The sequence below is a fragment of the Drosophila eugracilis genome, unplaced genomic scaffold (genome assembly GCF_018153835.1).
Source record: "Drosophila eugracilis isolate 14026-0451.02 unplaced genomic scaffold, ASM1815383v1 contig_47, whole genome shotgun sequence".
Taxonomy (NCBI): domain Eukaryota; kingdom Metazoa; phylum Arthropoda; class Insecta; order Diptera; family Drosophilidae; genus Drosophila; species Drosophila eugracilis.
This window is the reverse complement of record NW_024573338.1, coordinates 2,148,644-2,164,906: the sequence shown is the minus strand read 5'-3', so window position 1 is coordinate 2,164,906 and position 16,263 is coordinate 2,148,644. Positions and strand designations below refer to the sequence as shown.

General features: G+C 42.4%; 3 protein-coding genes across 4 annotated transcripts in view; all 3 read left to right on the top strand.

Moving 5' to 3' along the window:
- The window catches only part of LOC108109575 (muscarinic acetylcholine receptor gar-2), a 29,142-nt gene extending 19,797 nt beyond the window's left edge, over window positions 1-9,345 (top strand). The window contains exons 2-4 of the mRNA XM_017218152.2: window positions 4,491-4,782; window positions 4,976-5,418; window positions 5,483-9,345. Of these exons, the coding sequence (XP_017073641.1) occupies window positions 4,679-4,782; window positions 4,976-5,418; window positions 5,483-7,995 (3,060 nt within the window). The 5' untranslated portion in view covers window positions 4,491-4,678 and the 3' untranslated portion in view covers window positions 7,996-9,345. The remainder of the gene's footprint in view (window positions 1-4,490; window positions 4,783-4,975; window positions 5,419-5,482) is intronic.
- Window positions 9,346-9,748: 403 nt separating this feature from the next.
- On the top strand, window positions 9,749-11,898 carry LOC108109584 (fatty-acid amide hydrolase 2-A). The gene is given in 7 exon segments (XM_017218161.2): window positions 9,749-10,069; window positions 10,139-10,364; window positions 10,417-10,448; window positions 10,451-10,930; window positions 10,985-11,110; window positions 11,166-11,438; window positions 11,498-11,898. Coding segments are annotated over 7 exon segments (1,602 nt in total). The 5' UTR covers window positions 9,749-9,898; the 3' UTR covers window positions 11,792-11,898.
- Window positions 11,899-12,937: 1,039 nt separating this feature from the next.
- LOC108109485 (fatty-acid amide hydrolase 2-A) lies at window positions 12,938-16,187 on the top strand. 2 transcript variants are annotated; one of them, XR_005993889.1, is made up of 4 exons: window positions 12,938-13,141; window positions 13,649-14,785; window positions 15,092-15,491; window positions 15,554-16,187. XR_005993889.1 is itself a non-coding variant. In XM_017218014.2 (3 exons), the coding sequence occupies exons 1-3, from the start codon at window positions 12,962-12,964 to the stop codon at window positions 15,380-15,382; spliced, it is 1,608 nt and encodes a 535-aa protein (XP_017073503.2). In that variant the 5' UTR covers window positions 12,938-12,961; the 3' UTR covers window positions 15,383-15,494. The 2 variants fall into 2 exon arrangements, 1 of the variants encoding a protein (XP_017073503.2); XM_017218014.2 differs by lacking the exon at window positions 15,554-16,187 and having other exon boundaries at window positions 15,092-15,494.
- The last annotated feature ends 76 nt before the right edge of the window (window positions 16,188-16,263 follow it).

Genomic DNA, 16,263 nt, shown 5'->3' with positions numbered 1-16,263 from the left:
CTGTCTTCGAAAGCGTTTTTTTTTTTTTTTTGTGTTGCCACTCGCGGCAAGGAAGCGAGCCAACCTTCATTTGGCATGCAGCAAACGTGTCAAGGACAAGTCTGATGCAGCCACCGACTCGACACGCTGCCTACCGCTCATACGCCCACCCAACTCAACCACCAACCTCTGCCTCTGAGTTTCTTACAAGCACACGTGGAGAAAACAAAAATAACATTAGGAAAACGTACACTATCTGGGCTGGAAAAGAATATTAAGGATGATAGTTGATTTTAAATATAAATAAACTTTAGAAACTCCTCTTTTTTCATAGATTTTTTAGTAACATTTTGGAATTTAATATCTCCTTGAGATTTCTCTCACTGTACACCCCGCAATTCTCGGGCTGACGTAGCTGAAATTGAAATTGCCCATGCGAGGCAGACAATTGACAGGGCGGCAGCCCGAAATTATTCATCACGTTGTGCGTCTCTAATATTTATTTAAAATTTTACTTTGATTAAAATGCGCGTGGCAAGTAGTTCCCAGGGAGTCAACAAAAGGCAGCCACAAGAAATTCTCTCAAAAAAAAATAGAAAAATGAAGAATGTTAATCTAGAACCTAGATGAATTAAACAGAAGCGGGGAAAACGAAGAGACGCTTGAAATTAAAGTGGCAGTGGAAGTAGAGTAAAGAGCCTGAACGTTTTGTAATTAAAACTTGCCGGGCGCACTTGCACAAGTTGATTATGCGGCACACAGCCCCGTTATTCCCAGACCGTAATGTCCCCCCAGTTTTTACCCCTTCGTAAATCCTCTTTTTCCCATTCCTCGGCATCAAGAGAATGCTGTCAAAATCATAATCTGCGGCCAGGGACTTTTTCAGAGTACAAAAGAACGCCATGGCCGTTGACAGTTTTTGACGCTCAAGAATGCCAAACCAGCATCATCATACCTTCGGTTCACCAGGATTATGGATGCAGCCTTCAAAGCTTTTGGTGATGCGGATATTAGCGCATGATTGGAAGCCGCTGCTAACCGACATTGCAGGGGCTTTGTGCAGGCAATTAACACAAGCGCCCACAACACACAAGTCCCGCCAATGGGTGACCCCTATTCCGGGTAAAGCGAAAAGCAAAGAAAAACCAGGAAAAACCAGTAAGGAGTTTCACCACCATCGGTTCAAGTGCCAATCAAATTTGGGACTTCCATTATCTTTCCTGATGAATTTCGTAGCCCTTTTGTTGGCTTGATTAAATTACTTTTCATTATTTGCCAAATAAAAGCCAAAAAAAAAGGATAAGGCACGGCAGTGGCAAGGACAACGGCTGGCTTATACATTTAATAAGTTTATTAAAAGGCAAGGAAAAAAACGAGCTAAAAACGGCAAAAGGCAAAGCGGGTTATTATGGCAACAAGAGCGAGCGGGCAAAATCTTATCTAACAAGGAGGTTTGCCACCGACTCAGATCGCAATCCCTTTTTTATTGCCCTCCCTTTTGCACCTGGCGCCTGGCAAAAGTTGCGCGACATAATTGCTGATTTAAGGTGCTGCCTTAACTTCCCTCCCAGCCTTCTCAATATCCATGGATCCTTTGGATCCTTTGCCAGCCATTCAGGCAAACACATTGCTTACATATTTCACTTTCTGAGCGCACGCCAAGAATGCCAACAACTTTTGAGTTGTGCAAACAAAGCTAACGGCTTGGCTATATTCCCCGCTGAAAACCCACTACTTCCTATAGCCCATTGGCCCACTCCTCTCGTCTCCCTCTTATTTTTCCGACCGTGTGTCATTCGTGTGGTAACCTCGATTCTGTTTTAAGACCAAGCTATGTCCGCTGCAGGGAGATGCGAGATATGAAAGGCCAGAATGCAACAGAAACCCCACAACTTTCCACGCTTCACTGTACTGAGAGAAAATGTTAGTACAAAATGAAGGATTTTCTTGTAATATTGAAAATTATCAACAATCTCGCTGAACTTTCTTAATTTTTGATAAAGTCCTGCATTAAAATTATCATAAGTTATGGATAGCATGATGGTCACCTAAAAATGAAAACTAAGTTCAATAAATATGTTTTTCATTATGTTTAACAATTTTGATAGATTTAGGAATTGCACAACAGTTTTCCTCCAAGTGTAGTCAGCTTAAAGTTTCCATGGAAGCCGGAAACTGTGACCGAGTAACCACCACCCCAGCCCCCAGCCCGCCAGATCAACGCTTTGATCTTACAGCTTTCTGCTGCCTTCTGTTTTTGTTGTGCGGTCAACTTGGAACTCCAGGACTTCCTGGAGAAGGAGAAAGAGCAGGAGTAGAAGAAGAAGCTGGACCAGGACCAGGAGCACGAGCTGAAGCAGGAAAAGCGCCGTTCAACTCGGTGGTCAACTAGACAAAGGCTTAAGGTCCTTAAGCGGGATTATTACTTCACGTGTTGTGTGGCGAGAATGCTTCTGTGCCACTGGGAGTTAGTAAAAGGTTATTACGACATAGTTAAGGGAAAACCACGGAGGTCAGAGCAGTGCAGTAAGAGCTTTGTTTACCAACAGGCACTAAGGGACATAACTGAACACTTATCGAATGAATGTCAATAAAGAACTTGTTTGTAATGGATTGAGGTTGCCGATGATGTAAAAACAATAATGGTCTTGTAAGGAGTAACAGGTTGGCAAAGTAAATAAAAGCAGGTTGATATTAAAACGCAGTCTTACTATTACTACTTAAGTTAGTCATAATATAAGCTTGTTTTTAATGAACTTATAAAGCACTTCCTGATATTAAAACTATCTTAAAACATTCTAAGACCCCTAAGCCCCTCCCTTAACTTACTACTAATTGTAATGCCTTTTTGTAACCTTTCCCAAGCCTAACCCATTTCAAGATTTAAGCACTTTCTGGTGAGAATTTCACGCAATCAAAGCGCTTAACCCGCACACTCTTCTACGGGATAGCCCTCAATTAGCATAGAAATTGGGGCTGCTCCTTGATTTGGGTTTGGTTAAGGATTTGGTTAAGGGTTCGGTTACGGGTTTCCGATGACACAAAAAAAAGAAGTCGAGAAGGCGACAAAGTCTGACAGCTGTCAAATGGGGATTGTCGCATGTGTTGACGGATTAAGGAAAGGCAAGCAGCCTTTCTTCCTTAACTAACTCGGTTATTTCGGAGATATCTTAGCTGTGGCAATGTTTTGGGAATTAAATGAAAACAAATTGTCTCAACTAATTCAATTTCCACTCAATCAAAGTGCCAGCGGACGTGCCGAGCTGCAAGGATGCTGCAAGGATGCTGCTAGGATGCTGCAACACTTGCAAGGATGCAACAGCGGCTAACTCGATTGTCCCTTGTGGAATTTGCCTGCCAAAGAGGCCGCCCCACAAGTTTGTCCTATCGATTTGTTTGAAATTATATTTGAAAAGTTGAAAACTCAATTTAGTCCTGCCGCTTTATGCTTCCACTGTGTTTCTCAACCTCTCACCTCCCTCCCTCCTGTTCTCCGCACTTCTAAAAATAACAAACAACGTGGACAACTTTGGTGGATTCCTTGGGCCAAATGCAACAGTCAAGAAGTTGAGAAGCCTCTGGCCTCTGGCTGAGTGACCTCAGCGGAAGAAACTTTGCCCTGCCAGTGAATACAAGCATTTAGTTTTAAATAACATCAAGTTAACAATGAGAAGGCTCTTATTGGGTCGACTTTGATATACGCTAAGAAGGGTTTGGATGAATTTATTAATTATTATCAACTTGCAAGTTAGAAAAAGTTATAAGATTTGAGTTTTCTTTCTACACAAAACCTTTTTTGGTCACTCAACTAATCTTATTTTAATTTAAGAATATATTTCAACCCTAAAGGTTACACTCAATATAGCTTTTCACACCCATAGAGTTTCATATTGCACCTCACCAAATGTCAGTCAAAATAAAATACCCTAAGAAAGGTCAAGAAAATCACTGAATACAAGAGGGGCCAAGAGATAGCAAAGGAAAAAAAGAAAAGAAAAGAGGAAAGGCGACAGCGAGCGAAGGCCGCTCGATGCTCAAGTGGCAGAGCCATAAGCAAATCATGCCGTAACATAATGAGGCAACATAACAGAGTGGAACAGGACAAAGCCAGGACAAGGGGCAACCGGCAGTGGATGCAGCGGGCAGGAAGCAACTGCCACAAGCAAATTGCATCGCCAGTCGCCGGTTGCCAGTTAACGGTTGCAAAATTAGTTTAAACTTGGCGGAAGCAAAGACGTCCAGGAAGACAACACAGAAAGAAAATGTTTAAATTGGCTGGTCCCTTGGAAAATACTTTATTAAAAATCCTTACTTATATTATATATATTATTTGATTCGTGATTAATGAAAAAAACATTTAAATTTTAGGAATCTGTTAAAATATTTGAAAAAAAAAACACATTAAGATTATTCAAAAGACCCTTAAAGATAATATTCATTATTATGACATCCCCAAACATTTTTTCCCAGTGCTAACCAAGACTTAGAACTGCTTTTGTTGCCTCTTGCAGATGCTGCACCTGACCGGAGACAAGTCCTGGCATTCCGTGGAGGCAATGTAAGCATTCCGGGACAAACGTCGACGACAGCACATTAAGGAAGAACAACTTGAAATTACCATAAAGACCGCAGAGGTCGGGGAGTGCGGCGAGCGGGGACGTGGGCAGAGCGGGTAGCGGGGAGGAGCGAGCGGTAAGAGATGCGGTCGCTTAACAAGTCAGCGGCCGAGGAGGAGCTGACTGGCCTCAATGGCAACTCCAGTGGCTCCATCTATACCATCAAGGGCGACTGGATCACTGACTGGTGAGTGAGCAAGCTTAATATAATAAAGGCGCCTTTCAAAATTGTCATTTCTATTACAAAAAGCTTTTCAGAAAATTGAAAACCTTATTGTTAGGAAAATATGAGAACCTTAAAGTCTTTAAACTGATTAAAATATATTAAGAAAGAAGTTTCTTATAACTTAATTACTTATTTATTTATTTTCCAACTTTAGGAGCCTCACAAAGGAGCGCGATAAGGTGTGCAGCGCCTTGTTCAAGCGAGTCCTGACCCACACGGAGTGCAAGCGTCTCCTGGAGGCTGTCAAGATCTACGGGGAGAGCAGTGACTTCAGTTCCTGGTCGGTAAATGATCAGCTGCAATGGTACCGGAACTTCGATGTCAACAATACGAATCATTTGTTGGCTGTGAGAAATTACTCCTTGGATGGTGGTTCTACAATGTCGGGTTCCAATTCCGATTCAGAGATCCTTGGACCTGTTCTGCCGCCATTTGCCCTGTGGCAAACCATCCTGATAGCCATTTGCCTGGCCATCTGCATAATACTGACGGTGGGCGGTAATATTCTAGTGCTCCTGGCATTTATCGTAGACAGGAATATCCGACAGCCAAGTAATTACTTTATTGCCTCCCTGGCAGCCACGGATATGCTGATAGGTTAGTACTAACTAAATTCAATCCCTAATTATAAACTATAACTATCTTATTATAAATGTTTCAGGAACTGTTTCCATGCCCTTCTATACGATATATGTACTGAAGGGTTATTGGGACCTGGGTCCTGTGCTATGCGATCTGTGGCTCTCCGTGGACTATACGGTTTGTCTGGTCTCCCAATATACGGTCCTATTGATCACCATCGATCGCTACTGCTCTGTGAAGATCGCTGCCAAGTACAGGAGTTGGAGAACGAGAACGCGGGTGATCTATATGGTGACAATCACTTGGATCATTCCTGCCCTGCTCTTCTTCATCTCGATCTTTGGATGGGAGCACTTTACGGGCAAGCGGGACCTTCTTCCCGGTCAGTGTGCCGTACAGTTTCTCAAGGATCCTATCTTCAATACGGCCCTGATCATTGGTTACTATTGGACCACGCTGATCGTGCTTTTTGTTCTATATGCTGGGATCTACAAGACTGCCTACGATATGCAAAAGCGCAGTGAGGCCAAACAGCGGAAAATGCAATCCATGGTGGCTCTGAGTGCAGGGGCAATGTCCGGAATGGCAGGACATGCAGCGGGCATTGGAGTGATCGAGGAGAAGATACTCAAGACGAAGGTGGAACTGGCTGGGGATCAAACCGATTTGGATAGTGCCTGCACCACTGTGATCAAGAGGTTGAGTGGTTCTGGCCAGGCCAATCCTTTAGCTGCAGCCACTGAGGAGGTTGAGAAGATGACACCGGAACAGAGAAGAGCTTCGGCGGCCAAAATCCAAGAGGAAGCGAAAAAGCGAGAGGCAGCTGTGGATGCGGAGAAGAGTGAAAGATCTAGCAGTCCGGCGTTCGATTCCGATGAGGAATCCTCCGTCAACCAGGCCCAGCAGCTGATAACCCAACAGAAACTCAATAACATGAGGAAGAGATCTTCGATTGGTCTGGTCTTTGGGGCACAGGCAGCGTTGCTAGCCACCCGGGGCAAAGGTAACTTGCAGAAGAGCACCACCAACTCCAAGTCCATCAAGGCCATGCACCAGTACCACCACCACCAACAGCACCACCACAACCAGAGTCCGTTGCAGCGGGCGCAGAGCAAGGAAGAGGTGCGCTCCCTGCACCACCAGAATCAACAGAATCAGCACCACCACCAACATAACCAGTCCAATCCACCGCTGGACAGACCCAAACGCACATCCTGCTCCACCCTGTCCCAGATAGCCGAGCATGATCGTTTGGTTGACCTAACGGCAGCCCCTCCATTACTCAACACCAGTGATCCTTTGTCCCCCGTGGATTTGGCACCCATCGAAGTGCCCAGTGATCAAGTGCATCAGGGTCTGGTGCAGACCATATTGCCACCTCCCGATGCCTTTCAGTGCCCCACCCCGCTGTCCGACGACTATTCGGATCGTCCCTTTGGCAATAGTTCGGGTAACAGTGAACTCGCCCTGACCTATGACCTGATGACCAACTCGGAGCTGCGATACATGGACGAAAGCTCAGCCATGCTGGCCAGTGTGACGGCCAACAGCACAGCCTCACCGAATGACAGTGTCCAGGGGAAACCACCACCAGTCCTGCCTCCACCACCGCCCGCACGCCGAAATCCACCAAAACCGAACCTGAACCAAAGCATCAGTCAAACACCCAGCCAAAACCAGAGTCCCAGCCAAAGCCTGAGCCTCAACCTGAATCCGAATCACAACCAGAGTCAAAGTCAAAGTTTCGAGGAGGCGGTGGCCATTGAAAAACGTCTTCTCGTCTCGTACACAGGCATCGAGGACTTTGCCAAGGTGAGAAGGGAGAGCTGCATCGAAGCGATCTGCCTGCTAGATGTTCCCGGGAAGCTAACAGCGGACTGTCCCCATCGGAGAGCCTCCAGTCCAATGGAGACGAGCAGCAAAGATGCCATATTGTACTCTCCAATGCCACCAATGCCACTTTCTCCAAAGGTCAAGACTTCAACGCCCCAATCGGGAACGCCCCAGTCGGCGGCAGCGCCACCACCTCCGCCGCTCCTGGAGCGTATCGAGGAGCGGGAAACCTCGGATAGTAATACCAATAAGATGCCCTCCACCTCGGGCACCACCAGCAGTACGGGTGGGGCTGGCGGCGGAGGTGCAGATGGAGGTGGTAGTGGTACTACCAAAAAGGAGGCAGAGGAGCAAGATGTTAACAGAGAGGATAAGGGTTTGGCGGCCAGCCGAAACTCCAGTAAGAGGGCGTTTATCCATTCGATAGGCAAGCACTTCAAGAGCAAGAAGGCCCTGCCTCTGATCCTTGGAGTGGGTGGACGGCAAAAGTCAAAGTCTGAGAATCGTGCCCGCAAAGCGTTTCGCACGATCTCGTTTATCTTGGGCTGCTTTGTGGCCTGCTGGACACCCTATCATGTGTTAGCCCTCGTCGAGGGATTCTGCCGGCATCCGCCCTGCATCAATGAGCACCTCTACATGTTCTCGTACTTCCTTTGCTACGCCAACAGCCCCATGAATCCCTTTTGCTACGCTTTGGCCAATCAGCAGTTCAAGAAGACCTTCACGCGCATCCTCAAGGGGGATCTGCACATGACCTAAGGTGGTTTTTTGAGATCTAGAAAGGTTTAGTTGCTGGTAGTTGAGTTAAATCTTGGATGGATTCCCATTTGGCACTGCACTTGCTAAGAGGACCAGGCACTTGTGAGCCCCGAGAGCCTGGTTCTTACTGAAATCCCATTTCCCAGAACCCAAAAAATAACTCCTTAGGCCCATAAGTTTTCTATATACATATATCAAAACCCAACGAAGTGCTCCGCTAAATGGAGAATCGACGGGATCTCAGCCACCAGCAAAGTATGAAAACCAAACACTTATTAAATTCAAAATTTAATCGGTGGATGGGGAAGATAAGGTATCTGTAAGTAGCCAAAGGTGTGTGCAATAGTTAGAATCGTTTTGGGAGGGGGGTTAGTAAAACAAAACATAAAACAGGCTATCTGGTTTGGGTTACATCTAGGTCTAGAGTGGCACTAAGCGGGGCGAAATGTTTTAGACAATAAATATTTTAATGTTAATAACCAATCTATGATAACCATGCAAAATATATATAATATGCTAGTTAATATACCATAAACTAAACTTAGGCTTAAGTATATACACATTTACCGAGACTAGAAAACCCCACAAAAACACTCTAAAAAACATATCCCTCTATATAGAACGATGAGTCTTTTGTTGTTCCGCAGAATGAAATATCAATGAAAATCAGACATATGAATGATTGGGGTAGCCAATGAAACCCAAATGAAGCCCTTTGAGGGAACCCCTCAATGACAATTGCCAATTCGTCGAAAACTATCAAAAAGTACCTAATTTTTCTTAAAGAACATTTATACTTTGGCAGTTATTTATTTGTTTTTTTTTTGGGTAGGTAATAGAAATTAGTATATTGCAAAGATATAAACTGTGTTCAAATGTTTCGACGAATGGCAGTCGTCAGGGGGTTAGAGAATCCTGCAGCAGATATACGATTTTAAAAAGATACAAAAACCAAGAAAACCCAGCAAACATACCCACGTAATTGTCTATGGATATAGGTACATATATGCCAGACAGGTTCAAACAGTTTTGTGTGAATATTCATGAGTATAGCAGAAACATATAGCTACATAGATGTCAATTTTTGCGCAAGCCAGCAACTATACTTAAACGGATATAGTATAATATATAGACGTCTCCTTAGCGCCTTTGCCAAGTTGCCTAAAACTGAGTTCACTCTCATTCTAAAACTCTCTATCCTCGGTTGAAGTTTATTGTTATTTGTTATTTAACCGTTTCGTTAACCGATTCGACTCGTTTCAAGTTTTCCAGTGAGTAATGTGCTAAACAAAGTTTTTTGCCTTTTTGTTGAACGTTTCCTTTTAGCACGTAAGTGATAAGTGTAACAATAACTAAAATTATTACTAAATAAATAAATGAATGAATAATTGCAGTTTTAATGGAGCTATATTTGGGAGTGATCCATTTTGTTTAAGCGGTTTTTGAAACAGGTTTTCAATAAAGGTTTTTGTGAATCAGAAATCAAAATCATTGAATTCGTTTCAGCTTTGTTTATATTTTTTCCAATGTTGTAATTTTTAGTTTAAAGGAAATTTCATTGGTTTTCAAATATATTGTTTCTTTCAAAATCTATTCTTTTTTGAAAATACATTTCCCAAAACCCAGAACATCCCGTGTTTCTTTCAGTGTTGAATAACGCCTGTCCAAGCTTACTTTGAAATTAAATTCAAATTCAAATTAAAAAAAAAGAAAACGAGGGAAATTACGTGCGAGTGTCGATCGCCACGCGTAGTCCACGATCCGCAGTCAATGTGCTCAGTGGTGTTCCAGGTGCAGTGCCAGTTCCCACTTCCAGCTATAGTTAACCCACTTCCGCTGAGGTCCGTTCGAAGTCCGTTAATTTGAATACCAGCACCTTTTTTTGACCCGCCGCCTGCCCGACATGGAGATCTTTCTACGATTGTTGGCCCTGATTCTAAATGCCTTTGGCATGCTAGTGAACAAGATACTGGATTTGGTACTCTCTCGTCAGAAACCCAAATTTTCTGGCATCAGTAATCCCCTGCTAAAGAGATCCGTTATTGAGCTGGTCACCCAATTACGACGCGGCGAGGTGAGTGTCCAAGTCCAATCACGTCATTCGCGAGGCATTTGCAAGTCATATGTTGGGGTTCGATTCCAGATCACCTCCGTGGAGTTGGTTAGCGCATATATAGCACGTATTCAGGAGGTGAATCCTTCACTGAATGCCGTCGTCGAAGATCGATTCGATGCCGCATTGCAAGATGCCAAATTGGCGGACCAGTTTATCGCCAAGGCGAGCTCCGAATTCGATCGGGTAGCTCTGTACACCAAGTATCCCATTCTAGGAGTGCCCTTCACAGTCAAGGAATCCTGTGGTCTTAAAGGTAATAACTATATCTCTCCAATGTGTATTTAATTAACAATTTTTCTCTACAGGATTATCATTTGCCGTGGGCAGTCTTGCTCGTAAAAAAATATGAAAGCTGCCCAGGATGGCGATGTGGTGGAACTAGTTCGAGCAGCCGGTGGCATACCACTTTTGGTATCTGCCAATCCTGAGTTTTGCATGAGCTTCGAGACCAGCAATAATATCCAAGGGCGTTGCCTGAATCCTTATGATCTGCATCGAACTTCTGCTGGATCTTCGGGAGGTGAGGGAGCTTTGAATGGATGTGGAGCCACCACGTTTGGTGTGGCTTCCGATATCAGCGGTTCCATTCGACTGCCAGCATTATTTTGCGGTGTCTTTGGACACAAACCAACTGGTGGGCTTACCTCGGTCAAGGGTCATTTCCCTTACTCATTGACCGACAAGAAGTTCCCCAAGATGCTGCAGATTGGCCCCATCACTAGATTTGCCCGGGACTTGCCTTTACTATTGGAAATCATGGCAGGCGATAACAAACACAAGCTGAAAATGTCAGAGCCTGTAGCCCTGAAGGAAATGAAGGTGGTAAATCTCTAGAAATGTAAAACAGAAATTCAAATTTTCTGTTTCCCTTAGGTATACTATGCCTTTGGATACTCCAACCTTAACACTCTCACCCATCCCTTAGTGGACTTTGATATCAAGTTAGCCATCACCAAGGCCGTCAAGTGCTTGGAAAGAGGAGGAGTTCAAACCAAGAAGGTAAGGGAAATATTTGATTAGCCCTGCAAATTCTAACTAAATAATTTTACCTTAGTTGGATCTTAAATTCTTAAGCAATTCTTTGGAGATTGCTCTGGTTTCCCTGGTGGATCTAAAGGGTCTGCCCAGTATTGTGACCCAGCGGGCAGATCGGGATCCCTCGATGCGATTGTTGATGGTGGAGCTCTTTAATAGCATAATAGGTCACTCGATCTTCACCAAAGAGGCCATGGTTCTGGAGGTGATGAAGCGTTTCAATGGCCTAATGGCCTCTGGGAATATGGAGCAATATCGAGAGGAAATGAAGAAGATTAAAAGCCATTTAAATGTAAGGCAATGAATTGAATTGGTATATCCATCATATTTACTATCTCTAATCCTGAACAGCAATTGCTTGGCACCCGCGGAGTCCTCATCCTGCCCACCTTCCATACGAGCGCCCTATGTTTCCACACCTCTCTGTTGAATGTGACGGGGATCGACAATATGCTCCTCTTTAACATCCTTGGACTGCCCGCCACCCATGTGCCCATGGGCATTAACCAAAGAGGGATGCCTATTGGCTTACAGGTTGTTGCCGCGCAATACCAGGACAAACTGTGCCTGAAGGTGGCCGCCGAATTGGAGGCCGTTTTTCACGGCTGGGTGCCACCAGTGCCACATGCCACAGATGCGAAGTGAAGATCACTGCACATCTATCCAGTTAAGGTTCAAGGTTAAATTTTGTTTTTAAAAGCTGTAATAGAATTGTAAAGATTAAAGTGAAGTTCGTTTAATATATGATTGTATGTATATAATCGTTTTCTTGGGTTTCCAATTCTAAGATTTCGATTGTTATGTAAGAAAACAACTCTATTTGAACTTGAAGAAAAAGTTACAAGAAAACCCTATGGAGTACACAAACATTGATGTTATCTCGACAAACGATGTTCGAAGCAGTTGGTCACTTTAAAAATCGATTCGATCTCCTTCATATCAACATTTTCGATAACTAAAAGCCTCAGAAAAACTAGTCATTTGTAATTTAGTTTTATTGGTGACTTTATTAAAAATGGGTAAAATGTGGAGTAAAACTAAAGTTCGAAAGACTGTAAGTACTCAAAAGTTTAGATTTTCCAGCTTTTGTCAATTTATTTTAACTTGCAGGAGGCTAACGAAAACGATTTTGAAATTTTGGCAAGTTTATTAATTTTTCTGCATGCTTTCTTTATACATTTCTTGCCTTTAGGAGATCCATGAAGTCGTTTTTATCGATAGACTTCAATTTGATGCCTTTAGGTTTGCGAACGCTAGACCTACATTTCAAAGGTATGTTGGCCCACCTAGACCACGGGTAGGAACTGGACCTGGACCAATCAATCAGGATTTGATGAACACTCAGCGCATAGAAGAGTTGGACCCGTCATCAGATGAGGAATTTGAAGATGCGGTGGGAAACACTTAAAAGCTAGAAATTATACGCTAATGTAATTATATGCTTTTGGAACATATTTATTTATATGATAGTTGCATGTAAAACATGTAAATACATACATACATAAGAAACCATTCAAATGTATTAAACGATTTTGCCTAAACGTATAATTTACCACTTAAAATTCAAATTTGTTATACTGTGCCTGCACATGGAGCGTGAGCTTTAACTAGCCTCTCTCCCGCTCTCTCGTTTCTGTTGTTTACGTTTTGTACTAATTCTCTCATTATCCAGTCTCTGACACCTTCTCTTGATGCTTAAATTCGACTCTCCGCTCTCCAATTCCGCCGACCGGTTAGCTTGATCAGATCGTTTGGTTCATTCTCATTTATTTCCATTCTCTCCGTGGACGCCCTATCAATCGGTTCTTCAGCGCAATGGAAATATTTGTGCGAGTTATCTTGATTTTTGTAAAGGTGTTCGCTTGGATAATCTTTCCTATATTGGACGCATTTGTTTATCCTCGGAAATCCAAGAGGACTTTAATACCTCCAATTAGAAACCGGCTGCTCACCCTCAGCGTTCAGGAGCTGCGCAGTCGCCTAAAATCCCGCCAGGTAAAAAATATGTATACTTAATTCGGGGCAGTTAAATGTATTTCCATTTAAAATCGTGGAAACTTCCAAAGTTCAATTTTTATAATAAGGTTTTGGGGTTGAAAGTTCTTATTCCAAGTTAAGGTCAATAAAATTCGAAGAGGATTAAAAAGCAAAGTTGTTCAGCGTTATCTTTCTGACTTACTATCAAAATGTATAATTTAATAAACAGGCTGAGATACTCCGATTTCAAATAAAGAAAATCATTAAAGATATAAGTATTGCCTTATATTTAATTTCGTGATTGTTTGAATACATTGCCTGCATTTTTAATGTTCTGTAATTATAAACAATAAACTGAAATGTTTTTTACTTAAATTTGAATACCGTAAAGTTTTGATACATAAAAATGACATATTTTCTTATCAGACGAACAAAGTTCACAGAGATTAGTCAGACTAAATACTAAATAATAGGGTAAATGATAATTTCTAATTTCTTTTGTTTTTTATTATTTTGTGTTTTTAGTTAACTTCTGTGGAATTAGTGCGCACCTATATCGAACATATCGAAGTTGTTAATAAACATTTAAATGCGCTGGTGGAATCTCGTTTCACCGCCGCTCTGGAGGAAGCCACTGAGACTGATGACCTCATAGCCAGTTGCAAAACTGCAGAAGATGTGGAAAAGCTATTTGAAGAGCGTCCATTACTGGGACTACCGGTGACCATAAAAGAATCTTGTGCCCTTGAAGGCATGACCTTTTCTGTGGGCAGTCTGGCCAGAAAGAATATCAAAGCTAAAGCTGATGGAAAAGCTGTAAAGCGGTTGAAATTAGCTGGGGCTATTCCCCTCCTGGTTTCAGCTACTCCGGAATATTGCTTTAGCCTCGAGACGGACACATTATTGAATGGCACCTGTGTGAATCCCTACGATTTCGAGAGGACACCAGGTGGTAGTTCTGGCGGAGAGGGAGCATTAAATGGAGCTGGTGCATCTCTCTTCGGCATTGGTTCAGATATTGGCGGTTCCATTCGTATTCCCAGCTTATATTGCGGCATCTTTGGGCACAAGCCGAGTGGAGGAGTTGTCTCCGTAGAGGGGCACTTTCCCAACTCAACAGACCCAAATATTGAACACTATCTTGTGGAGGGACCAATGACTCGATTCGCTGGGGACCTGTCGGAACTCCTCCAAGTAATGGCGGGCAAAGAAAATTCAACCAAGTTGCGATTGAACGAACCTGTGCAACTGAGTCAGATTCGAATTCTATATTCTCTGGGCTTCGAAGGTATCAATGGTTGGATGCATGTGTCGGTAGACAAAGACATAAAAGATGCAATTTGCAGAGCAACAACGCACTTAAAGAGCCTAGGCCTGGAGGTGAAGAAAGCGAAATTACCAAATCTAGAGAACTCTGTAGAGGTTTCTTTATCCGGAATCGCAGGCCAGGATTTAATGGATTATCTACTGGAAGATGACCATGCAGATTCGAGCAAAGTGCGTGAAACTCTCTGGGAGATTGTGAAAAGTCTAAGAGGTCACTCAAGCTATACGACCAATGCCTTGGTCTTTGAACTAACACGACGCACTGATGCCTTTATGTCAAAATCAAAACTGAAATCGTATTTGGAAGAAACTAGCGAGCTGATCGGGGAATTCAAAGTAAGTACTCAATTACCTAGCATGCAAGCTCTGACTAATCCCATATAATTTACTGTACCATGTCTCAATCTAAAAATAATCTGATACCTTAATTACAATATCTCCACTCACCATAATCTCCCAGTTTTTGTAACTATATTTATTTTGACCTTTGAAGCACTAAGCAAGAGCAGTTAAAGAGGAATACAATTAGCATTTTCTATATTTACACATTTGTACTAATTGAATGAATAATCATTTAATAGGGAAATAACAAATTAATAATATTTATTCATAGTAACTTACTTGTATTCTTTCTCTATCTAGGATTTACTTGGAGATAATGGCGTGCTGATATGTCCAACATTAAATCTGCCTGCTCCGAGACAAAAGTGGTCACTCATATCCCTCTGGGGCGTTGATTATACACTGCTATTTAATGTACTTGGTTTGCCCGTCACCCATGTGCCAATGGGCCTGAATGATCGCGGATTACCCATTGGACTTTCTGTGATTGGAGCACCCAATCAGGATCGATTGTGCCTCCGTGTGGCTGTGGAGCTAGAGAGAGCCTTTGGAGGATGGAAGCCGCCTGTTTCACACGACCTTGAGAACTAACATGATCACAAATCCGACAACTGAAAGATGGAAAACCTCAGGAAATTTAAAAAAAAAATATTTGAATCTTTTTCTAAAATGTTTAACAAATAAAAAAATATTGTTAAAGGTTCGTGTCCGGGCTAACATTTAAGTTTATTTCCAGTTTTTGAACTTCTGTTCTGTTTGTAGTGTGACCAGGGCCGAATTCTTTAAGTGTGTATTTTATCTAAAAGCGCCCATGCGGACAAAACGGGAAACAATGTGGATTCTGTGTAAGAAACATATGTCAAGTCTGAAATTCATACTCTAAATTAATATATTTTTTGAATTATTTAGAATTTCAAATATATTAATAACTCACACTTTCCGGTTAAGCCCGACTCAATAAAGATTTAATTTCTTAAAACCAAAGGTTATTAATATATTTCGACGGAAAAGCGTTGACATCTAATAAAAGTGAATTTGAAAGAAGCCGCGCATCGCCTGTGTTGTTAAATTCCCAACTGCGTGTACTAGTTATAGCTGACAACAGAGAGGCCTCATCACCCTGACGTGTTTGTTAAAATACTCATGCGGTCACACCATTAGCTTCTTTATCAAATTCGGTTATCAAATTTTGTTTTGCGCCCGTTGTTCGTGTTGCCCATTCACTCGTTCATTCATTCGTCTTTTGATTTTCGCTTCGAACGGTTGTCTCTACACTTTTGTGCAACCAGTTCGAAAAAAAACTTTACTCCGCGCGAAAATCGTAGGAAGTATATAATACTAGGAAATATTACTTAATAATTTCTGGTTAAAAAAAAAAAACATTTATAAATCTATATAAAAAAGGATACAACCAATTGGACAATAAATAGTTAATAATTATTAAAAATAACAAAACGCGCGTTTTCTGACTA